Source organism: Globicephala melas, chromosome 17, assembly GCF_963455315.2.
Source record: "Globicephala melas chromosome 17, mGloMel1.2, whole genome shotgun sequence".
NCBI classification, from domain to species: Eukaryota; Metazoa; Chordata; class Mammalia; order Artiodactyla; family Delphinidae; genus Globicephala; species Globicephala melas.
The window spans coordinates 29421306-29448223 of record NC_083330.1 but is presented as its reverse complement, the minus strand read 5'-3'; the positions used below and the strand labels follow the sequence as shown (position 1 = coordinate 29448223).

The window sequence follows — 26918 nt, the reverse complement described above, 5'->3', positions numbered from 1 at the left end:
AAATGATAGTAAAATATATTAACCTAAATGTATCAAAGAAATACCATTAGAAAACTATCAAAGCAAATGTAGGTTCCTACAATCCTCTACTCAGGTTTGATTAATTTGTTACAGTGGCTTAGGGAATTCAGGAAAACTGTTTATTTAGTTATGTTTACCAGTTTATTACAAAAGGATATGATAAAGGATACAGATGGACATCCTGAAAAAAGAGATTCACAGGGTAAATTATGTGGGAATGGGTGCAGAGCTTCCATACCTTTTCCAGCATCACTATCCCAGCACCTCCATGTGTTCACCAACTCAGAAGTTCCTTGAACCCAGTCCTTCTGGGTTTTGATAGAGGCTTCATTACATAATCATGATTGATTAAATTATTCACCCAGAGGTCAGGAGGTGGGACTGAAAGTTCCAACCCTCTAATCACATTGTTGGTTTTCCTGGCAATTTGGATCCTTAGATGGGGTCCAAAATTCACCTCATTAACATAACAAAAGATATCTTTATCACTCTCATCAGTTAGGAAATTCCAAAAGTTTTAGGAGCACTATGCCAGGAATGGGGACAAAGACCAAACATATACTTCTTATTGTAAATCACAATGCCACAGAGGGCTATTTGCATTTTGGATGGAGCAATATGCAGGATTTTACTGCACATTGCTGTTTACAATGCCCAACCCCTACCCACTTAATGTCAGTGCTACCTCCTAGTCATTGTGGAATCTATAATGTGTGGGTACACATTTCCAAATGTCCTCTAGGGGCAGTACTGCCTCACTTAGAGGATCTTGCTCTAGACAACTGAATACAAGACTATGAACTTTAGGCAAAATAACATTAACAGGCACAGCTTGAATCACAAACCTCCAACTTGTTCACAATCTATTAAATAAAAGTAAGATTCCATCAGTGTCTGCCCACATTTTCTGCCACCACAAAAGATAACAAGTCTGTTCTGATTGACAGTGCCAACTGGTAGCTACCAATGAAAACTATTCAAAATAAAAATTGACTTCATTCCAGACAGAGCAATGTTTGTGGGACAGCTCAGTTAAATTTTTTTTATGTGTACATAAAACATCTTTTTAAAGCTCTTCTTATCTCCCCTTTCTCTTCCAAACCTTATTTTCCTTAAAAATAAAAATCACCTTTTTCTTCATATATTCATGTTTATGTCAAACAATGTCCATGTCTGACAAGCCAAGTCCAGGAGCCTCCTTAAAATCATCATAACTGCTCTACTAATTTGATGTACTTTACCTTAATTGGAAGCAATGAGAGAAAAATAATTACTCAATGTTTTCATGTTTTAATTAATTACTATAATTTAAGCAATATCATTTTTCTCTTTCTGTCATAAAAGTATATAATTTAAAGATACATTTTGGGGAAAATGGGCACATTTAATCATCTATAAATTAAGGAGTTTCCATCAGATGATTTCTAAGTTGATTTCTTCTTGTACAGTCCTCTAACTCTACAATATTGTGTCTATGGGAAAATGCTGAATGCTACATAATCAACTTATTAGTGAACTTTGGGCTAAAACCTATTTATGAGTTATAGACTCTGTAAGTATAAAAATATACAATCAACATAACTACATCTGTATTTGAGTATAAATGGCTACATATTGGTAATATTAATCACTAATAAAGATAGAACTTTTGCTATATCCTAGTCAAAAACCAAATTGTTTGACAAGGACCATTTTTATACAAATGTACAAATGCAAATGCATCATAACTGTGTTTGTCTTTTATACTTCCAAGTTTATAAATGTTTAAAGATTTCTGTATGAAGTTACAAAAGTACTGACCACAAAGGAAAAAGCAGTTATAAAGCTGTAGCCTCATTTTTTTTCTATTTGAAACTTAGGAGAACATAAAATTCCTTTTAAACCATATTGCTCTATTTTTTACTAAGTAAATTGAACTTTAGAACATAAGAGCTGACTGATCAAGTCATAGAGTACTTTGACAAACCAAAGAAATCTTCAAAGGATATTTAAGTTTATTTCCAAAGCATATAGTCCAGGAAGAAATTTGGAATGTCAAACCAACAGAAGCTACTGTGTTGTTTTAAAATATATGTTTTAAAAAGATTAGCTATCTAGACAATACTAAAAAAAAACTATTAATGTGTATTTTTCCTCATAATCAACACAAGTAGAAAATTCGTAATGTTTTTTAAAGCATTAAGAAGATATTTATTTCTACTGAACATCAGAACATAATTCAATTCAAAACATTGAACTCTATGCCTAAAGTCTAAGAGTAGAAAGCAATAAGATAAAACAAATCTCCTGGGACTTCCCTGGTGGTGCAGTGGTAAAGAATCCACCTTCCAATGCAGAGGACAATGGTTTGACCCCTGGTGGGGGAACTAAGATCCCACATGCTGCTGGGCAACTAAACCCACACACCACAACTACTAAGCTGTGAACCTCCATGAGAGAGCCCACGTGCCGCAAACTACAGAGCCAATGCACACTGGAGACCGCACCACAACTAGAGAGAGAAAATCCGCACTCCACAACTAGAGAGAAGCCCACACGCCACAACGAATGGCCTGCATGCCACAACTAAGACCCGAGGCAGCCAAAAATAAAAAAGAAAATAAAATTTTAATAAAAGAATACATTAGGAAATCATTTTTAAAAATAAATCAGTAGATAAAATTAAAAAATAAAACAAATCTGCTCTCATGGAACATAGTCTACTAGAGATAAAAAGTCCTATATCCAAGAATTTAGGAATCCAAAGTGACATCATTTTCCCTTTGTTATTCAGTTTTTCTTTTATGTGGTTTAAAAAGAAAACCCAGAATATGCCAATCTACTGCCTTTATTCTGAGGAGAAGAAATATCAGATAGACACCAACTGACTGAGACCACACATATATGGGCAGCAGCCACGACAACATTGGGTCTTGCCTTTTGTACAAAGTGTATACATATATACATGTAAATATATATATATGTAATCCAGTGAGAAGTGCTCACATGCACCCAGATAGGGGACAGAAGCAGTTGTAACAATGGAGTGGAGCCCATGGTAGAGGTACATGGGAAGTGGTAGAGAGTAGCAGCCTCCCCTCCATCTTCCCACCCTGGGCCAAAGGAAGGACCTGGGAGGAAGGACAGTTATCCAAAGAAGATGAATATACATATGTACGTGTGTGTGTGTATGTGTGTGTGTGTGTGTGTGTGTGTATGGTATAGTATCAAAACTAAGACTCTTCATATGTTTAATGTATAAAAAATTTCAATCCTTGAGTCATTTAATTCTCAGCCTTTCTGTTTTTATTATGGGGGAAAGTATATTTCATTGGTCAGTTTAAACATATAATACATATAGAATAAATATGGAGGAACATATTTTTCTTAAATCCCTTCTCAATTTGTTGAAATCAATTGAAAGCTTTGTAATCTGAAAGACAATTTCTATGTACACATTTCTGATAAATTGCCTAAAGAAATTTCAGGGAGGAAAAAGGATCTGAATTGCTAAGCCTTCATTAATTTGTTGTAGTTTATTTTCTCATTCTAAGTAAATACTCATTTTCACATCCAATTTTGTATTTGTAATCTTATATTCTTTTTCTAAAAGAATGACCCAAAACCTATACACAGTTCCCGTAAAATGTGTCCCCTTCCAGGCCCCTGGTGTGTGCCGCTGCCTCAAAAGAAAACATCCAAGAAATTCAGGGGAGTGTCTGAGAAAAGGTACAGTAAATGTGAGACTTAATAGAGGGAAGTCAGGCAGGACAACCAGACTGCCTGGACCAAATGATGGTCTGATGAGAAAACACTGCCTGGGGGGGATTCTCAAACCAGGAAGATGAAGGCTGATAAAATTTATGTAGAATGGATTCTTTGGCAGACCCAGATCTAGATGATTTAATCTCTCTTATTATGATTCCCCAAGGGTGGTAGAGAGGTGGGAATCTAGAAATACAATATATTTTTTAAATGCCTGGGCTAGAAAGCAAAAGGAAAATAAGAGGAAAGAAGGTGTTCTACTCCAAAAGCCTTAACTAGCTTGTTACGTGTGAAAAAAGGGACCAGCATATAAGTTCAACAGTTAAAAACTTGGGTGAGCTTTTTTGAATAACAATAATAAAAAAAGTTATGTAGCTCTTACCATGTGTCAGACACTGTTTACTTTACATATATTAGCTCATTTAATCATCCTAATTACACTTTGAAACGGATATGACTATTATCTCCATTTTACTAATGAGAAAACTGAGGTAAAGAGAAATTAAGTAACCAGTCCAAGACCACACAGTTGCGAAGTGGCTGATCCAGGATTCAAACCAGGCAACCTGATTCCAGAGGGCATGTATTTAATTCTTTACCCTACGCTGAAAGATGTCAAGAGTGAGGAAGGGGCAGAAGCACATAATAAAAAAAGTATTATTTAGATAAATAAAAAAAAAGCATACCCTCCCTCTTTCTCTGAAAAAGGAGTGGAAAAGTCAATGAAGATGTAGAAATAATTTGAAGTGGTTAAGAGGATGTGACTTAAGATGAGGCAAGTTCCTCTCCTAGTGAAGAAAAGTGGGAGGGTAGCTGGACACTGATGGATGGGAAAGAAACTAACTAGTTTTATAATTTCAAAAAATTCAATTTGGGAAAAGGAGTTGGCAAGAAAATAGATTTTAAAAAATTATATTTTCAAGTGTCACACATCTTAGGAACCCTGAGCTATGAACCGTGATATTTCTTAGTTCTTTGGCTCCATTATATTTCAACTAGGCATCTCCTAGTCACTGCTAAAGTACTTGTTTCACTCAGGATTTGTGTTTTCAACCATTTAAAGCTTTTTTCCCTTATGACTGTTTTTGCGTACTACAAAGAGCCCAGCTAGGGATGAGTTATGTTTGTTTCACACTAAACTGTTTCCTTAAAATATGACATATATATTCTGCCCCTTCAACCTGGAGAAATAACCTCCAGGTTTTCAAATGTTTTTATCTGTGTGGTAAATCAGGTACCTCTGAGAGTCAACAATGGTTTATTACTATACTTTATCCATGAAACAAACCTATTCATATTCATTTGAATGACAGGAAAAGAAAGGCGTGATAACCTACCTGTATTGTATTCCTCTCATGTGGCATAATGTATTCAACTGAGGATAATCAATGTTCTTAGGCATTTGCAAGCCTGCAAAATTAAAAAAAAATCAATTAAAAAAGTGAGCAATTTTCGGCAATCTTATTAACCAAGTTTGTAAATACAATTTAATTGCAAACATTCATCATAGTAAAAGAATTCAGTGACTATGGAAGTGATGTATTAACAGTCTTTTTTACACAAGCAGAATTGAATAGGGTGATTAAAATGAGGAAAGAATTTAATGTTTTTCATTGATGTCAAATCTAGTCTGGAACATTATGTTTGTTTATTTGTTTAATTCCAGTAAATTCTGGTGCTAACATGTGTCATATAATGTCACTCCTCTGGAAGTAAGCCTTTCAGAATCCTTATCCTATACCTTTAGAATGTGAACTGGTTCCAGAACTCCAGACATGACAATTCAAAGAAGAGTTTTCTTGAGGTCTCCCTCTCCCTCTTCATCTCCTTCTCCTTCTCTGTAATACTAGTAATTTTTGTTCATTCCTATGCAGGTCCCCATCTTTGGCTAGCTCCTCTTCAGAACTCCACAGAGCACCTTCCAGTGTCTGGATTCAATTTGCAATTCCTTCTGAAGTTCAAGTGTAAGCAAATCACATATGTTCCCTTACAAGCAGAAAGATAGTAGTCATAGCTAAAAGCAATTAACTGTGATTCCCCTTCAGTACCAGAAAGAACTGACATCCTTCAAAGGAGATGAAAAGGAAAATAGAATATTGACAGCAAGCATAATTACAAAGATGGGCCTTCACATCACAGGTACTCTCCATACCCCAGGAGAATGCATGCTGTTGGAAATTTAAAATGGAAAGCAGTAATAAATACCAAGATGCACATTATTCCTTAGTGAACAGGTACTGAGAGAATCACCGGCCTAATGCATTTCTAACCTTTTTAAGACATATTCATTGACCACATCCCAATAATGAAGAATTAGAATTTGACATGTCCAAACTTATCCATTTTAATTCCAGGTAACTGAATCATAAAATTTCAAACACTTTTTGTTTAAGCCTTTTGTGCTCTAAAACTGAATCATCAATAACAAATAACCACTTTCTAAATACAAAACTGAAAATAGTAAAATATAAACAGAAAACTGGTTGTTACCACATGAATCATTACCATTTAATAAACCTGAAAATACTAATTACATGCTTTAGGTATTTTCTTACCTACCTTACTCAGTTAAGCCTTCAGAAAGAAAAAATTACCTCATTGCACTTTAGCATTATATGGAATCATTATTTTAGATGATCCAAGTTACAGCTAGATTATATAAAAAATACTTCTAGTATAGTAATATTTCTTATATGGGATATTATAAAAATCTTAATTATAGTAGTATTTTTTCATTTTTAAAAATTTTATTGAAGTATAGTTGATTTACAATGTTGTATTAATTTCTGCTGTACAGCAAAGTGATTGTTATACACATATATATATACATATTCTTTTCCATTATGGTTTATCACAGGATACTGAATATAGTTTGCTGTGCTATACAGTAGGACATTGTTGTTTATCCATCCTATATATCACAGTTTTCATCTGCTAATCCCAAACTCACAATCCATCTGTCCTCCAATCCCTTCTCCCCCTTGGCAACCACAGGTCTGTTCTCTATATCTGTGAGTCTGTTTCTATTTCATAGATAAGTTCATTACTGTTATATTTTATATTCCACATATAAGTGATATCATATGGTATTTGTCTTTTTCTTTCTGGCTTACTTCACTTAGTATGGTAATCTCTGGGTCCATCCATGTTGCTGCAAATGACATTATTTCTTTCTTTTATGACTGAGTAATATTTCATTGTGTATATATATACCACATCTTCTTTACCCATTCATCTGTCATACAGTAGTTTTTATATACACGGGTTAAGAAAAAACTTCTACTAAGTATTTGTTTAGTCCATTTTCCTAATCCAGTTTAAGAAGAGGGTCAGAAATAGCCCTGGGGACTGGTGTGGACATAAAAGGGGGATGGTGGCATAGAGATTTGGGAAAAGGACAAGGTTTGAGAAATTCTGACTTTAAAAAGGACTTTGAAAAAGTAAATATCTTCAACTTTCAGTTAAAGCAAAAATATAAAAATCACAGAACAGATATTATAAGACTAAGAATTGCCAGCAAAGAATAGAAAAATTGAAAACTCACCTTGCCTGAGGAAAGCTGTGGCACCTGAGGGTGCAACTTTACACTGGGCTTGGCACAGCCAAGTAAACTCAAAACCAGAATCAGATGAATGGATAAAGAAGATGTGGCACATATATACAATGGAATATTACTCAACCATAAAAAGAAATGAAATTGAGTTATTTGTAGTGAGGTGGATGGACTTAGAGTCTGTCATACAGAGTGAAGTAAGTCAGAAAGAGAAAAACAAATACCATATGCGAACACATGTATATGGAATCTAAAAAAAAAAAAAATGGTCACGAAGAACCTAGGGACAAGACAGGAATAAAGACGCAGACCTACTAGAGAATGGATTTGAGGATACGGGGAGGGGGAAGGGTAAGCTGGGACAAAGTGAGAGTGGCATGGACATATATAAACTACCAAATGTAAAATAGCTAGCTAGTGGGAAGCAGCCGCATAGCACAGGGAGATGAGCTTGGTGGTTTGTGACCACCTAGAGGGGTGAGATAGGTAGGGTGGGAGGGAGGGAGACACAAGAGGGAAGAGATATGGGAACATATGTATATGTATAACTGATTCACTTTGTTATAAAACAGAAACTAACAAACCATTATAAAATAATTATCCTCCAATAAAGATGTTAAAAAAAAATAGTCTAGGTAGTACTCACAGCCTAGAAGGACACTATACAATTCACAAAATAATTTCTTCACCGATCCTCATCTGCAAGAGGTGTTTGTCACAAGGATCTTCACATAAAGGCCCTTGAGCAATTTACTGGATATTGTCTTTGAAGAGTTTCATTAAAAAGAAAAAAACCAAAAGATTTCACCATGAAATTGTAAAGTTGAGCTTCTCTGGTGATCAAATTTAATACAGGGAGAAAGCTTAAAGAGTTTAAAGAATACTAAGCTTACATTTGTTTTCCAGTCTTTTTCTCTGCTCATGAATATGTCTTACTTGGGCTTTTGGCAGAGTAGAAGAGGGTTAACCCTATAATGGGGATAAAAATCAAGGATTTTAACCAGAGTAAGTTTGAAAGGGGATTAGCAGCTGATATAAATGGGTGGTTATAAAGAATTTTAAACTTGAAATTCATGGTGAAATTAAAAAAAACAATTATCTTTATTGATATAAGGCCTACTATATATTATTGAAATAGAGAAACTAAAATCCAATGTTATATGTGAGTGACACGATGATCTTTTGTTTACATGTGTTAATGTTTTCTCAGGGGTAGATATATATTTTCATATTTATGCAGTATGGTGAATTAAGTATGTTTGTGATAGGAGTTATAAAGATATGTTAAAACATATAAAGATATATTTTGTGAGTGTTAAAATAAAACTAAACTATTTTTCTCCAACAAGCTTTCCCTCTTAAGAGTAGATAAATATCCCTTGCAAAATCTAAGAGGAAGCAGTAGACTAAGTGAAGACTTAACAATATTGTAAATGAATAACCACTATTTGCTATGAGACTAAATTCATCTGAGTGGTTTATAGGGCAAGGTAAAAGAAATGGACAACAGAGCCAAAGAGAAAATGTGACAACAACAAAGAGAAAATGTGGAAATTTCAGAGTATGGTAGGCTAGAAAACAGACCTCTTCAAAGTAGTTATAGCACACACTCTAATGACTAATCCAGTGATAGGTAGAACTTTGCTTAATACAGTATTCAGAGTGCAAAGAAACAGTTCAACAGCAATAGCAACAGAAACATTATCAACGAACTTTTAGTAAGAATAGCAGTTCTTATATGCAGGAGGTGAATTCTAGCATAAGACTAAAGTACAGAACAAGGAGTTGGATAGGAGTAAAAAGAAAATATCCATCAGAGACTATAAGTGTAATTAATTCCCCCTATATACTTAGATAATTGATCTAGTTCTATGTTTTTAAATAAGTCTAAACTTGTGTAATAATAGAGAATTAAACATACCTATGTTAGTGGTTAATAGTGTGTTTATTCTTTTCCCTTCAAATAATAATTTGTTGTTTTCTAAAATCTCAAAGTTAATTCTCCTTCAAGTAACATTCAATAAACATAAGGCACCTGAAAAATCTCAATTAAATAGACCATCAAGAGGCAAAGGAATAGTGCCCAATCATGGACTTCTATGAATAAAAGCTGACACACCAACAGGGACAATTATGCAAGTGGGCTTATGTTGTCCCTGCCCCTTGTCTGAGTGGTTAAGATGTTAAAATAGACATATATTAACTGAAAAGTGAAAATAGAGGGGAATGATATACAACAAATTATTGAAATAGCTTCCCGTTATATCTTGATGAATGCAGTCATCTACATTCATGTTTATTTCCTCAACTCAGATTCGCTTCTCCACTTACTAAAATTTATCTTTCACATTCATTATTCATTAAAATTTGTTTTATTAAAAATCATAGGAAATCTTGTAGTTTTTAGTCCAATAACCTCTTTTCAGTCACCATTCTACTAACCTCTGTCAGTGACATTTGACACTGGTGAAGTTTCTACCTATGAGGCTTCTGTGACAGCATTCTCTCCTCGCTTGCTTTTTCCTTATTAGACTGCTCTACCAACTCCTATCTTCTTTTCTTGAGCATCAGTGTTGCCCACCAATCCATTCTCAGTATGCCTGTCTTCTCTTCTCAGTTTAGACCCACTTCTTGCATGACCTTATCAACACCCACATCTCCAGCTATCACACATACACTTCAGATCCTCAAATCAAACTCTCCAGCCCAGAACTCTAACTTTCACCCCACTAATATTCACATGAATGTCATCCAGGAAAATCAGACTCATGATAACAAAATCTTCACTTAAAATTCCTCTCATACTTCTTTCCCTCAAAATCCTGATCCTCCTCCTGAATTCTCCACCTGGGTTAAGAAAATCCCTATCACTTTCACAATTCTATCACCAACCTTGGGATCCTATTCTATTCTTTCCCCTTCAGGACCAAGGTGTTATGAAAGCCATCAATTCTGCCTCTTTTGAAATGTATCCTAAGTATCTTTCAAACATATCCTCTCCAATCCTAATGGCAGGGCCACTGAAGAGGGCCATACTGTGTGCACACTGTGAAGAAGTGCTATTCACATGCATGCAACACGTCAGAACCTTGTTTTAGACCCTCGTTGAGTCTCATCTGTACTACTGCCATTACCTCCTGTCTAGTCTCCCTGACTCGAACCTCTTCCTTTCCAACTCATCCTTCACACTACTATCACAGTACTTTCCAAAATTCCAATAGAGATTACATAACTTTATATGGAATACAATGCCTTTTATAATCATATCCAAGTGGAACCTCATTAAATACCACCACCATGTTCATCTCCCTTGCCTCTCCCCCATCTCTCAACAACACATTTTCTGTCTGCTCCATGAACATACCTTGTCCTTTTTTTTTTAAGATTTTTTTTTGATGTGGACCATTTTTAAAGTCTTTATTGATTTTATTACAATATTGCTTCTGTATTATGTTTTGGTTTATTGGCCACAAGGCAAGTGGGATCTTAGCTCCCTGACTAGGGATCGAATCCACATCCCCTGCCTTGGAAGGTGAAGTCTTAACCACTGGACTGCCAGGGAAGTCCCATACCTTGTCCTTCAATATGATATTATCTTTGGTTCTTTCTCAACTTATCCATTCATTTAGATCCACCTCAAAAGTTAACCCATCTGTGACATTTAAACTTCTCTTCCCTAGAAAAAAGTAGCTGTGCTAAACCTGAAAATAGTTTCCCTTAAGCAAGCATTATCTTTCTTTATGACTTTTTCATTTATACCTTCTTTTTTTTCTATTTAACACTATCCCCTAAGGGTAGGATTCATTCCCTACTTATATATGAAACACTAGAACTTATAACTGTGCTTCAATTTAAATAAATATTATTTGTTAAATTATAATGAATAAATAATAAGAACATGGCTCTAATATGTCAGGCAAGGATGAGTTGTATGCAAGGAAAATAAATCAAGGAAAAGTAATGAAGGCAGGACTATATGAGGAATATAAAGTTGTGTTTAAAGAATATTCACCAAAAACTCATAAAAAATAAATGAACAGCAAACAAACAAAACACCCTCTGCCCCTTGCAGGCAATACTTTAATCATTTTATCACCTTTCTATATGAGATTGAAGATCATATGAATGTCATTTTTGACATTATACACCATGGCAAAGCTCACTAAGTAACGAAGTGTAAAAAGAAGAAAAAACTTTGATCTTCATTAAAACTGAGGATTAAAAATATTTCCTTACTACAAACTCTAAAGAATATCAGCCAAATGATGTGATTTCAATAAATTTTAAAAGAGGCATTCATATGCATACTTCTCTTGTGTGAGGAAATAAGCAGAGTTCTCCAGAGAAAGGTAGGTTCCCTTAGCCCTGAGGGGTAAACCAATGAACTCTTACCTGGAATGGGAAGTTCTTGAGACTGGACACACTAAAAGGAACCCCAAGCCCATGATATATATGGAATGTAGGGCTGCAAAAGGATCCTACCTATACTCATAGTTTTTTAAGAGTCAGGTTGTTGCGGTGATAAAACAGAGGACAAATATTAGGTGGCAATCAATGCAGAAGCAGCTGATCTCAGTCATTAAAGAGAAATAGAGAAATCACTACCAAGAAACCTTTGGAATATGAACTACTAATTAGAGACATATGATTTAGGGAAGAGTACAGAACAAAGTTGATGAGAAAGTATTCAAAGTTAACATATAAGAAAATTCTATCTGTCTGTTATCCCAGCTCATTCCCCACCACTATTTATTTTTCTAGCAAGTAAACTGCTTTCAAAAAATAACCACTGTTCAATAATCCTGGCACCTAGGCATAGCATACTCTTAAGGAAAGCATGAAAAACAATTAACTTATCAAACAAAAATCAAATAATACACATCAGAAGATGTAGTATGGCAGGAAATGAGAAGAAAGGCCACACACACATACACATGATGAAAGAAAAACAAAGATCTATAAGGCATTAAATAGAAATAAATTACTAATGAACAGGTTATATTCAGGAAAGAAGAGAAAAATAATTATGACAAAACCCACATTAGACATAACAAAAATGACAATAGAGATGTAAGAAAATATAGTCACAGAACATTGAGGTAAACATAAATAAATAGAGAAAAGAACAGGAGAAAGTGATAAATGAAGATAGAAAGGCGACACTACATGTGAAAATTGTTCCTGAATAAGAAAATAGTAATAATGGCACAGGACAAAATATGCTCAAACATATTACACAAGAACACTTTTCTCATATAAAGACCTGAGTCTGAAGAACTAAATATAATATCATGACCCAGAAAGGGAGAGAGAAATCATAGTACATGATTTACAAGGAGACTAGATATTTTAGATGTACTAGATTCGTAGCTAAATGTCACTTTTTCAAAGATAAACTATTATTTTAGCACCCAGGCAAAAGAGGAAGTCTCCTGTAAGAGTGAAAACTCAATTTGGCCTTAGTCTTCTCCACAGAACAGTCCTGGCAAACAGTAAGATAATCTCAGGGGGAAAAAAAATGTGACTCATGAGTTTTATTCTCCAATAAATATAAAGGTAACAAATAAATATAAGACCTCAGAGAATATAAAGTACCATGAGCTCTCTGAAAAATACACTTTGATAACAATACAACTAAGGCTTAAGTAATATGGACTATACTAATAAACAGTAGGTAAATTCTGTAAACCTTAACACAAACAATAAATTCTTCATAGATTCTAGTGACAATAGTGTAAATAATAATGAGTAACAAATTGGAAGTTTCAACAGAGAATTGGAAGTATAAAATATATTTGTATAGATTCCCTCTCACAGCAAATAATTAATAGCTACAGTTTAAAGAATATTTTTAAATAATGTATGTTGAATAATAATATGTGAAGGTATGAATGAAATTAGCCAGACTTAGATTTTACTATTCAGATTAGACATTAATAATCAAATTAAGATGTGCAGAGACAAAGTTTTCTCATTTCATACTAGATTGTGAATATCCATTGTCTAAAGTTGTTAAATCAAGAAAGGTTTAGGTATGGAGCCTTACTATTAAATATTTTTGTGTTCCAAATTATATGGCCTTAAAATTTATAAATGAAAAATCTCAGCAGTTGTAAATTAACTGTACTTCAATTTTAAAAATTGTTAAAAAAAAAAAGAGCAAATGGGAAAAAAAAAACCTCAGGAGACAAAATAACTTCCACAGTATCTTCCCTTCCTTTTTACCCCAAAATTAAGTAGAAAATGAATGACTGAGTATATAAATATTCTACATAATTAGTGAGATATATTAATCATATATCAAATCTATTCTTAAATCAAACAGTATATCAAAACTGAAATTATAAAATATCAAGAAAGTAAAAACAGTGACTGCTTTCATGAACCAATGGAATATAATTAGTCTTTCTCTGGGGAAATTACATTCCCCAAAATATTTATATTACAAGAAAGGAGAAAGAATGAAGCATTCAATGCAAGAAGTTAGGAAAAGAAAATTAAAATAAATAAGAGAAATAAAAGAGAGAAAATGGAAAAGTAGAAATTAATGAACTTATAAAACAAGAAAAACTGTAGAAGAGTAAACAAATTCAAGAGCTGGTTCTTTGAAGGGAAAAAAACTACTGGCTTATCTAAACAAGAAAAAATATCATAAGTACTCAATGTCAGAAATACAACTGGGAAGTAATTAATGATAAATATCATTATATAGGTAATCAAAGTATTTTTCACAACTATGTGCCAAACTAATTAAAATTCTGATTAAAAATGAATGACTTTTCAGGAAAATGCATATTACCTAAATTGACCCTAGAAGGGAGGGAAAACCTAAATAAATAAATTGTCTTGAAAAAAGTGGAAAATAATCTCACAGTAGTTTCTCTCTCTTTCTCTCTCACACACACACACCACACACACAAACACACACACACACCCCACACACAAAAATACACACACACACAAATGTACGTAACCAAGGTGTTATCACGGGTGAATTCCATCAAATCCTTATAGGAGAAATAATTCTAATGTTAGTTAAATGTTTCAGAACACAGAGAAGAAAAGCTTCCAAATTTTTTTGATGAAGCAAGTAAAACAATGATACCCAAATGTGACGACAGTGGGTAAAAGAAAACCAGAGACTGATCTCGTGCATAAATAAAAATAAATATTATAATTTTATAGTGCCCAGAAACATATTAACACAGTAATACCACACAAAAAGTAAGATTTATCCTAGTAATTCCAAGAAATTTCAACTACAAAGTATAACCGTATAACTTACCACAAGTCAACATTTTAAAAATCATAATCTCCAGATACAGAAGTATTCAGTAAAATTCAATATTGTTTTTAAATAATTTAAGTAGAAAAAAGTTTCTTAATTTGATGAATATATCAAAACAAAAGACAGCATCATGTTTAATGTTGAAACACTAGAAGCAATAGCATAAATTCAGGAAGAGCTTACAAATACCACTCGTGCTACACATGTCTGGAAGTACCAAGCAACACAATTTTTTTTTTTTTTTTTTTTGTGGTACGCAGGCTTCTCACTGTTATGGCCTCTCCCGTTGAGGGGCACAGGCTCCAGACGCGCAGGCCCAGCAGCCATGGCTCACGGGCCTAACCGCTCTGCGGCATGTGGGATCTTCCCGGACCGGGGTACGAACCCGTGTCCCCTGCATCGGCAGGCGGACTCTCAACCACTGCGCCACCAGGGAAGCCCCAAGCAACACAACTTGATAAAAGAAACACACACGTTATAAAAATTAGAAAAAAAGAGACAAAAAAATATCGCTGATCACAGATCACCATAACAAATACAATAGTAATAATTAAAAGGTTTGAAATACTGTGAGAATTACTAAAATGTGACACAGAGATGGGAACTGATCAAATGCTGTTGGGAAAATGGTGCCAATAGACTTACTTGACACAAGCCTGCCACAAACTTTTATTTTGTAAAAAATGCAATACCTACAATGTGTAATAAAACAAGGTATGCCTGCCTGTTAAAAAAAACAGAAAGAAAAAGAGAGAAACAAAAATAATTGATAATATTGTAATTATATAAGTAGAAAACAGAATTGCATAGACTGAAAATCCATTAAGGTATTGACTGAAGTGGTTGATAATGAAAGTAACCAAATATTCAATAGCTTGCCCGTTTCCCTGAAGAAATGAGTTGCAAAAGCATTGAGGATAGTAGAGGAAGGTAGGCATAAATGCCAGCTGTAGGTTTGGGGAGAATGGTAGGGTTTCCCAGTGGACAAGACCAGGATGTGGTGGGCATCCACATGTGGAGTGGGCTTGTGCAGAATATCAGAGGCCAAGAGGGGTAAGGAGAGCAAAGGTGGGAGGGGGACAGGATATGCCAGTGTTGAGTGTAGGACCCTTAGTGGGGATGGGGTGGCAGTAGTATGAAAGATTGGCTACACACAGTGGAACTGATCAAATGTATTTAGGTTAATAGGAGCAAGGTTTCTTACTTGAGAGAAGAGAGTTACAAACACAGAAAGCCAAAATGACTGTAGTGTTGCATTGGACTTGAACGAACTGGTGTAAACTCATGGTTTTCATAGATATAAATTGATATGCAAACAACATAAATGTACATTTTTATTCCTTAGATCTGTCCACTGAGAGGGCCTAGGGGCAGTGACACTCTAACATCAATGAGCACACATAGCACCCAGAGCTTGATTTTTAAATCTAATTCTGCATTAAAATAAACTAGGGCTCTCTGGGAAAAGAGCTGGTCGTCAGGATCAAGTAGGGAAAAGTACAAGATGAGCCTGAAAAATCTTACTGCTCCAGAAAGCAAGGAAATGCTTAAACCACCTTGAAGGCACTCCCAGTGGCCAGACTGAACAATTAAACAATTTGGGCATCAAAATATATAATGATAGTAATTAATTAAAACCCTTTGAATAAACTAGGAAATCATAATTTTACATTGATTGATTAAATATTTCATGAGAAAAGGGGTATTTATATATTTTCAAAATACCTTTTCACAAAATACTTATTAATTACAAAAGGGGGAAAAGCAAATTTACAGCAGAGAAGCTCTCTGGGTACCACCTTAGTCAACTGATTAAAGTGAAATTATGTGCCACCTGGTAAGATGGAAGGAGAACACAGAATCACTTCTATGACATTCCTGCCAAAGATTTCTAACTTGAAACTAATCATAAGGAAATATCAGACAAACCAAACTGAAGCATATTCTTCTAAATAATAGTTTGTAACTCCCAGCATCAAGGTCATGAAAGTCAAGGAAAACTTAAAAACTGTTCCAGACTAAAGGAGATTGAAGAGATAAGACGATGAAATGCAACATGAGATTTTGAATTGGATCCTTTTACTTAAGAACATTATCAGAACAATTGGCTACATTTAAACGGAGTCTAAGGATTAGATTACAGTAATTTATATGTGTTAAATTCCTGATTTTGATGAATGTATTAAGATTATGTAATAAGAGAATGTCCTTGTTTTTAAGAAATGCATACCAAAATATTTAAGGATGATGGAGTGTCAAATGGCTCTGGAAAAATATATTTCTTTTTATTGAATTTACAACATTTCTGTAAAATTGTGGTTTCAATTCTTTATTTTTTAAAATTCAATAGCTCTCTCATATGATGACTTTTATAGTTAGAAAATATAATGAGAAAAATATCTTCATAATAGTAAGGAAAAAATGTAAAATGCCCAGGAATAAATTTTCCTGAGTGTCATAAAAAGGACACTTGCATAACTTGGAAGTAGAACGGTTGAATAAAGATACCAGTTCCTGAGTAGGAAGACTCAATACCACAAGGATGTCAATTCTTCATAAGTTAATTTTTGTTTGTTTGTTTTTGTTCTGCGGTACGCGGGTCTCTCACTGTTGTGGCCTCTCCCATTGCGGAGCACAGGCTGCGGACGCGCAGGCTCAGCGGCCATGGCTCACGGGCCCAGCCGCTCTGCGGCATGTGGGATCTTCCCGGACCGGGGCACGAACCCGTGTCTCCTGCATCGGCGGGCAGACTCTCAACCACTGCGCCACCAGGGAAGCCCTTCATAAGTTAATTTAAATTTTACACATTTTCCAATTAAAATACCAAAATGTTTACTTGCTGAAGAAGCCCAAATAGTTATAAAGTTCACACAGAAAAATAAAAATGGGAGAATAGCCAGAAAAATCTTTTAAAAAAGAGTAATCAGTAAAGGTTAATCTTACCAGATATTGAAATATAATGCTTCAAAATTATAACAGTTTAACATGAATGCATATATAGACAAGAGATTAGTGGAAAAAGTAAATAATATATTCCAGAAATAGATCCAGAATGCATACAAAAATTTAGTATTTAATAAAAACTGGTATTTCAAATTAGCAGGAAAAAAAGAATTACTCAACAAATGGTGTTAGAACAGTTGGTTGGTCACTTGCAAAAATATTATGTTGTAGCCTTACATCACTATTCTAAAGTAAATGTATTCAAAATAAATTCCAGATGCACCAAATATTTAATAGGCTTAATATTGAAAAGTAAAATTACATAAATACTAAGAGAAAGCATGGAGGAATTATGTTTAAATCTTGGCATGGAAAAATGGCATTCTAAGCAAGAATCAATAACAGAGGACAAAAACTACACAAACATTCTAAAACCTTTGTAGGACACAAAAATCGTAAAGACAAAACAAAAATGCAAACTGAGAAGAATATTTGTAAAGTATATGCCATGCCAAAAGGCTAATTTCTTTTATAAACAAAGAGTTTTTTTTTTTTTTTTTTAAATAAAAGAAAAAATAGGGCTTCCCTGGTGGTGCAGTGGTTGAGAGTCCACCTGCCTATGCAGGGGAGATGGGTTTGTGCCTCGGTCCGGGAAGATCCCACATGCCGCAGAGCGGCTGGGCCTGTGAGCCATGGCCGCTGAGCCTGCGCGTCCGGAGCCTATGCTCCGCAACGCGAGAGGCCACAACAGTGAGAGGTTCACTTACCGCAAAAAAAGAAAAAAAGAAAAAAGAAATAGTGAATAGTCAAGGGACATAAACAGGCTGTTCACATAGATACAAATGGCCATAAATATATGAAAAGATTCTAAACCTCATTCTTTAAGAAAAGTGAACTTAAAGATCAATTAAAACTGTTTGCAATTCATTTATTGGCAAAACGTGTGTCTTATAGTACATGATATTAGCATAAATGTTGTAAAATAGAAGTTCGTATACACTGATGGTAGAACTAGAAATTAGTACAAACTCTGTGGAAGACAATTTGTCAGTAGTTATCAAATTAAAATGCACACATTCTTTGTCCTTGGAGTTCTGTTGAAACACTTGCTTACCAACTTAAAAAGATACATACAGAACGTTTATTTGATTTAAACAGCAAAACTTGCTAGAAACCAATTCCCACCATATTAGTTAGGATCCAGTAGCCAGGAAACAGAAACTATATCAGTATTTTTAATGGAAAAAAATTGATACAAAGAACTGTTAGGTGTTAGAAAACTGAAAAGAAAAAAAAAGGGAACACCAAATATCATGCAGAAAGCATCTACCACCCCTATTTCAGCCGATGAAGAAAAGGAAAGAGGTTTAATTACCAAAACTTAGAAGCTTTGGAGAAATGTCCCTACAAAGCTGAGACACATCCCTCTGAGGACAGGACGTAGTAGCTGGCACTGAATTTTTGAGGGGGTGCAATGGGGCTATTTCTGAGAATATTGGTAAAACTGCAAATGGAATAAACTACTGCTGCTGGAACAAACAGCCATGGCTTGGGTGAAAATGACACATTACTGGAGAGACACTCACAAGAAGCAAACCAGAAACGGCAATCAAAAGAATGAACACTTTCCTTAACTTTCCTCCTGCCTTTCAATCCCCCTCTAATACCTGCTATTGACAGAGCTTAATAGGAAGCCCCCTGGCTTCCTGGGAAAAACTGGTTTGCAGAGTCCCAGCCCCAACCTCATGAAGCAGAATATAAAAGGTGGACTTGAAGATGAGACACAATAATTTAAACATCCATTAGTAGCATTTTGGTGTACTCAAGCAATGAAATATAATGTAACCACTAAAATAAATATATATACATATATAAACATGAATATGCATGGAAAATTTCAAGAAAAATATTTTTATGATAGTTACTTCTGAGGATAAGATCAGGAGTATGAGTTGGGAGGAAGACTCACTCAAATTTTAATATTTTCTTGTGCCTGAGGCATATGCTATTTATGTAATAATTTGTAAAAGAGAACTATTCACCAAAACTCCCATAAATTGTGAGACTTGTTCATTTTTCTGTCAATTTACTAAACACTTGTATGCTAGGCATTGGAGAAACAAATGTGAGGGATAACCACTTATTTCTAGATATTCATCTAATTAGAATCATAGCCCTAAGGCACAAGTATATGAGGTTTCTAAGTGAAGTTAAAGGTGTTAAGGATAGAAAGGGTGTAGAGAAATTGCTAAGGGAGTTCAGAGATATGGAAGAGATTACTTCATACTGGAGGGCAGTGGTCTCCAACCTTTTTTGGCACCAGGGACCAGTTTCGTGGTAGACAAGTTTTCCACTGACCAGGGTGGCAGGGTTGCGGGGGTCAGATGGTTCAGGTGTTAATGCGAGCAATGGGGAGCGGCAGATGAAGCTCCCCTCACTTGCTCACCACTGCTCACATCCTGCTGTGTGTCCCAGTTCCTAACAGGCCCAGGACCGGTACCAGTCCACAGCCCTGGGGTTGGAGATCCCTGCTGGAGAGGACAGGAGAGTCTTTGTGGAGATTAAAGTCATTGAGCAGAACTTTGAAGAATTGGAATGATAGGAACAAATAGAGCAAGATAGAAGGGAACCCCAGAGGAAACATGAGCTAAGGCAGGAGAGTATGGTGAAGAGTATAATGGTATAACTCAAGGAGTAACTTTCCCCTCAGCATGAGAACTCTCCAGCTCTATTTACGAGAGGCCAGATAGAGGGTGTTAACCAGATTGCTAGGGAACGTTGCTTATGATAACAATGATGCCTGATTGATGAGTTGTACCTGGACTAGAACAAACTAGTGATGATCTGCAAGTACCTGAGCCACAGAAATGGGCTTCCCTGAGTACAGTGATTCTTGTAACTGAGAAGTTCTATGCCTATGGAATTTTTATAGGCCATGGTTATAAAAATTGGCTCCTGCAGGTATGAATTTTAAGCCAAGGTTATTTATCACCTGCCCTTTGTGACTCTCATTACCTTGAACCTGAACCACCACCTGGGGGGGGCAAAGAGGACTGTGGGCTACTGCCTAGGCAGCTGTGAGAACTGCTTCCACAAAAGGGAAACACCTGATTCTGCCCTCTGGAAGACTGATTCTATCCTATATCCTTCTGAGCACAGGGGCCAAATATGGTCATGTGAATGTTTACTTGGACCGAGAAAGCCCTCTTGTCTCCCTGAGCAGTGATGCAGATGGGTTTAAAGAACGTCAATCAAAACATTTTAGCTACAGTGGAGAGTTCAATCAATAGCAGTGTAAAGTCTAGGACATGAAAGACAGATTTTAGCCAAATTATGAAAAGTTTAAATGCCAGACTGAGGGAAATGGATTGTAATCTAAGTTTTGGAGGCAAGTAAGACCCTGCTATCTTTTGAGCAGAGAATTAATATGATCAAATTCATATTTTAATCGTCATATCAGAAAGGAAATCTGGTCCACAATATATGTTGAAGGAAGGTGATAGAGGATCCAGATGGCTGAGGGATTGATAACAGAGGACTGATGCAGGAGGTACTTCTGAGAGACTGCTGAGAACAGAACAGCAGCCTGACACTGAGGGGTGACCTGGTGTGACCTCTAGTGGAGAGAACTGATTTGCAATGCAATGCAATTACTTCAAGGTTTCCTGCCTGAACACCCCAGTCATGATTAAGCTCAAGTTTAAGTTAACATAACAATTTCTAAAGGCCATTCAAGATCTTCTAACAGAAAGTACGAGCACACGGAGATGGTTATAACGGTGGTAAGAAAAAAAGTAGAAACAGTGCTGTTTCAATAAAATATTCATCTTTTCTCCTTTGGGATTTAAAAAAAGATAAAAGTGACTTTTACACTGAAAAATAGAAAAAATAATTTTCAAATATTTCCTTTCCTAAATTATCTGATGGTATTTTCCATAGGGACTATTATTGATTACACAAACACAGAGACATACACAAACATTCAACCACTTTTTTATCTTTTATTCCTTCTTGGAATACCCATTCTCATCTCTTTCAACTGTTTTTCAGCCTTGCTTTCTTTATACATTACAAAGTCTGCTTCTTCACTGACAAGCCCCCCCTTTTTCTTATTTTTACTCCTGAATGGTGTAAAACTTTAAAATCGAGCAATATTCACCTTTTCAGATAAATATATATCTTGAAACTCCTTTAATCTTTAGCTGCTAAAGAACTGAAAACTCTCAAATTACAGGAAATGCCTGTGAAGTTTTAGGAATGATGACACCATTATTTCAGGTTTTCTGTAAATGTATGCCCATAACATGAAAGAAAAGAGCAAAGGAAAACATTCACGTAGGAGTAGTATCTTGTTTCTAAATTCCTTCAAGTGTCTCTGGTCTTCTCTTGAATGCTTTTTTTTTCTTCTTCTTCTTCTACAGCCTCACATGTTGGAAGAAGCAAAATGTACCTACAAATATCTTGTGAACTTGAAAGCCTTTTTTTACTGGGAAAACAAACAAACAAAAAACCCTTTGGTTAAAGCACAGAAATTCTTTCTACCAGATAAACCAGTAGGCAAAATGTAAAGCACATTTTTGAAATTGTCCTTTCTTAGAAAGATAAGCCTAATAAGCATGAATAAAATAAAGGTATAGCTTATTAACCCAAAAAAGGTATCTAACTGGACCACACTCCTAATCGTAGTATGAAATGGTTTCCTCCAGCCAAATGCTAAAATGTGGCTCCCTGTCTCCTTAAAAAGAATTTTTAAGACAACTTTCTTCCTTTTGTCTCTTCAAGAAATCAACTTCTAATAATAATGGGTCAAGCATGTCCCTAGACCAGATGCTATTTCATGTAGGTGGTAAAACTACTGCAGGTTTTGCTAACTGTAAGGTTTTTAAAACAATTCTCATCCAGAGTAAAAAGTGCCATGAGTCTTTTGCTTTTGAGAACAATCACCTCTTTCCTAGCATAAGCATGCTATGAAGAATCCAGAGACACAAGTCAAAGAGACTATAGAAGGAGAAGACTTGGAAGTTTCAAAGAAAATATTTGTAAGTGATTCAAGAAGCTTAACTGCTTGGAGTGTTTTTGAGTCTGAACTTCAGAGTTAAGCAGACAGCACGGGGAGGGGGGGTGGGTGTTGAAGATGAGGATACATTCTCTTCCTTAAATCTAAAGTGTCAAAGTAGTGAAAATGGCAAAATTCAACAAATGCACAACCATCATTTAACTAGTAAACTGTGCAGGGATTTCAGGGTAGTGGACAAGGAGGAAAACAGCATGCTGCTGACACTCTGGTTTGTTGTTTTTATAAGTAGAGAAAGTTCATTACATGGATGATACTATGAAGAGTCTCTATCACTTGACAACTATGTGAACTTTAGCATGAAACTTAAGCCTCACTATGCCTAACTGTAAAATAGACCATGTGTTAGTTTTCTATTGCCACTGTAAAAATTACCACCAACTTACTGGCTTAAAGACAACACAACATTATTATCTTACAGTTCTGGAAGTCAGAAGTCTGAAATAGGTCTCACTGAGCTAAAATCAAGCTGTCAGCAGGACTGTATTCCTTCTGGAAGTTCTTGGGGAGAATCCATTTCTTTGCCTTTTCCAGCTTCTAGGGGCCACCTGAATTCCTTGGCTCATGGCCCTCTTCCATCTTCAAAGCGAGTAATGGCTAGTCAAGCCTTTCTCATCCTGCATCTGACTCATAAATGTTTCCTCCTTCCACCCAGAAGGACTCTTTTTATTACAGTGGACCAGCAGATAATCCAGAAGACTCTCCCATCTCAAGGTCAGCTGTTTAGCAGCCCCAATTCCATCTTCCATTCCTCTTCATTCCACTTGCCAAGAAGCATAGCATCTTCACAGGTTCAGGGGATTAGGACATGCACATCATTGAGGGCCATTGTTCTGCCTACAACAGAGCTCATAGGTTCATTGCGGGAAATAAATGAAATAACAACAAAACATGCAAAATGCTCACACACTGCTTATAGAAAGCCCTCAGTAAACATTATTCACATATAAAATTTATAGAGAAGATAGGCATGACTCACTAAATGTAACCTGGCTAAGTGCATTCAAAGTAAACCAGAATGTATATAATGCCTAGATTTTCCTTAAGGTCCTTAACTGAGCCTTCCTATTTATGTCCATTACATTTTGAATCACTCCCTTTTATATCTCCTTTATAATTCAGGTTCAGTCGTATTATGGATTGAAAGCATTCTCACATATGCTTTCCTGAGGTCATTGTTTCAGCAGTGATGATAGAGTTCGCTAAGGGAAATTGCCGACTTGCTAGAGTTAGCAAAAAGACACAGTTACTGAGCAAGCAGGACACGTCTCCAAAGAGAAGTCACACATAGAACATCAAGCAGGAACCTCTAAAGGGAAAATTGGGAGCTCCACTGCTTTCCATTATGCTCTATTCAGTTCTGAGACTTAAATGCTGCTGATTTTTCATCTTTTAATCACTTCACACAAGTTAAGTGTCCTTGGGAGACACTACAGAGGGTAGCACATATCTCATCCCATTGATTCTAAATTAATTTGATCTTTTAACTCCCAGATACTGCACTTCCTAGGCTGCTAAAAAAGAAATCGTCTTAGGGTGACTTTTTTTCTGCACAGTAGAAACTGTGGTTTTTGGCAAAATTACATTTAATATTTATGTCAACTTGTATTGAAATATAACTTTGGCTATATACAAGAAATTTTTCATAACAATAATAAAAAACATATAAAATAACATGTATAGGAATAAATTTGATTTAACATAAGGACTTTGTCTAATGCTGTTCAAGACATAAGTATAGCATTACCCATTTCAAAGGGTATCAACTCCTGCCTGTGGCAACTTTTTCCCTGGAGACTATGATCATTAATTTAAAAATATGTATACATAAAAGACTCAACTCTCACAGGAAGATAAAAGAATAGATGGGTTAGCTTTTTCAGAGCTATACCAGAAATCTACCCAATGAATATTAAAATAATAAGGTAAATGCTTTATTGAAGTTGAAAGAGTCACAATTATTACCACTGGTATCTGAAAGATTTTTAAAATCTCAACTATCACTAGGACTATTACATATTATTAGTGACAAAATAATAGATCTATGAATTTGATGGAAAAAAGTCTTGAGAAAAATATTCTGTGTTAGGCTGACTATATAAAATAAGAAAATACTGTAAATTGTATAAACTTGAAAATATTTATATTTATAATTCTTATGATATCATAAATCAAAAACTACAAAATTAAAATAAAATGAGAATAAATTTCAAAACAAGGATAATGGGAATTATCTCTTCTTTTTCTTAAAAAATTTAAATAAGAATTCTCCTAGTGAAAAGTATGTATTAAATAGCTTATGAAAGGCAGTAAAACTAATTCTGGGTAGGCACAGGAAGACCTGTCAGAAACAAGGGGCCTGATCATTGGTAAGCCAAGTGACTTCTCTGAGACTTTGTTTTCTCTCCTCTTTAAAAGTATTTGTTATTTGAACTTCTGAGAGTTCATAAAAACCCTCATTTTACTGGGTAAAAATACTGGAGACCTACAGAATAGAAATGGCTTCAGGAGAACAAAGCAGGAATTGCACATCTATGTTCTTTCCATTCCACTATGCTGTCAATAAGACTCCCAGTGTGTCTAACAACCCTCAACTGCCCCACTTCTCTTCTCTGGGGTAAGTACACTGAAAACAACGGCAGACCCTCCAGATTTTCCCCACTCACTTGGAATACTGAGAAGTGGAGGAGGAGACACATTGTTTACAGCTATCATTTGAGATAAAATGGCTGCTGGGAGAGAAGACATAGGCATCTTGACGGCTCAAAGGCAGCTAACCAGAGGCTATTTGAGAGGCAAATGACCACTCTTTTCCTTGAGGCATCACAAAGCAGAACCCTCAAGGTACTCTCTGATAGGTTGTGTATTACGGAATCTTCATGTTCACAGTTCTTCTACGTGTGTACAGCATTCTGAGAGGGAAACCTAGACCAGGAAGAAAGATATTCTAGTCTAGTGGAACTTATGAAGGAGGCCTTGTGAGCTATAGTGAATAGTACGACTGAAGAGAGAAATAATATTGTACAGGCAGATACAGCAGAATCAATAGCACACATGAGCCTAGGTTAGGTAAAGGAAGAATTCATGTCATTGATCTTCCATTGTCCAGAGACTCTTTTCAGCTTACTAAATGTCTACATTGCATATTGGAGACCCTTTTTGTAGCAGCAGCAACAGGATATTTATACTGCTTTCCATGGCTACATACATAGAGTAAAACATACCTTTTAACAATCAGACACCAATAAACTCACCATATTCTGCTAGGTGTGATATATGTTTCTCTTATTTTCTGCTGCTTCACAATAATTAAGGCTCATTACAATGTCTAGGATTTAGAATCTTAATATATCTTTTACTTCTGTGTATCATCTCAGAAGGGTTTTAAAAATATTTTCTGGGGTCATAACTATAATAGGTTATGCACAAAAGGACTGTGACTGACTCCTGAGCATGATATATAGTGATAACTATTTATCCATCAACTTCATCTAGAAAACACTAATAACAAGAATTGAAAACTTTAGTTGTATTACAAAAGGAACACGTTTATCTTGCAACAGTTCCTATTGAATTGTCTCTGCACAATAAAATTACTTCACCATAACTTTTCAGTTGAATATATTTTCTTGTCCCCAGTTCTATAAACTCTGGACTCAGTGTAGACTCAATTCTTTTTGGTTCATCGTTGCTTTTAATCTTGTATTTTTTTCTACACTAGCCAGCTACCTTCAATGTATGGCTCGCACCTCAGAATGGCACCTAGCCGTCCCAACTGTACCCCCTTCTGAATTCCTATGCCTTCGTTTGACAGACTATCCCAGATCCGTTCTCTTCCCAATATTACATTTAAAACTCAAAGAACCAAGGACATTTTTTTTTGCGGTACGCGGGCCTCTCACTGCTGTGGCCTCTCCCGTTGCGGAGCACAGGTTCCGGACACACAGCCCCAGCAGCCATGGCTCACGGACCCAGCTGCTCTGCAGCATGTGGGATCCTCCCGGACCAGGGCATGAACCCATGACCCCTGCATCGGCAGGCGGACTCTCAACCACTGCGCCACCAGGGAAGCCCAAGGACATCTTTTAAAAAGTTAATTATAAAATACTCTTGCATTTTTCATGGATTTTTAAACAGATGGGGCTATATTAGATTTTTTTTTTCCCCTTTGGCAAGTTGTTTTGATCAAATTATGTAAGAAAAGTTTTCTAAGGCCCTAAGTTCATAATGATCAATTTCCTTTCTGATTCCAATTTCATAAGTTCTTATTTTTATTTATTTTCTAGTTCTTTTCC

The 26918-nt window shown here is 35.5% G+C and overlaps 1 protein-coding gene across 1 annotated transcript in view; it reads right to left on the bottom strand.

Annotated features, from left to right (window-relative positions):
- CNBD1 (cyclic nucleotide binding domain containing 1) overlaps positions 1–25377 on the bottom strand; it is a 388156-nt gene extending 362779 nt beyond the window's left edge. The window contains 2 exon segments of the mRNA XM_030839273.1: positions 5103–5175; positions 25290–25377. Coding sequence (XP_030695133.1) covers positions 5103–5175; positions 25290–25377 — 161 coding nt within the window.
- Between the last annotated feature and the right edge of the window lie 1541 nt (positions 25378–26918).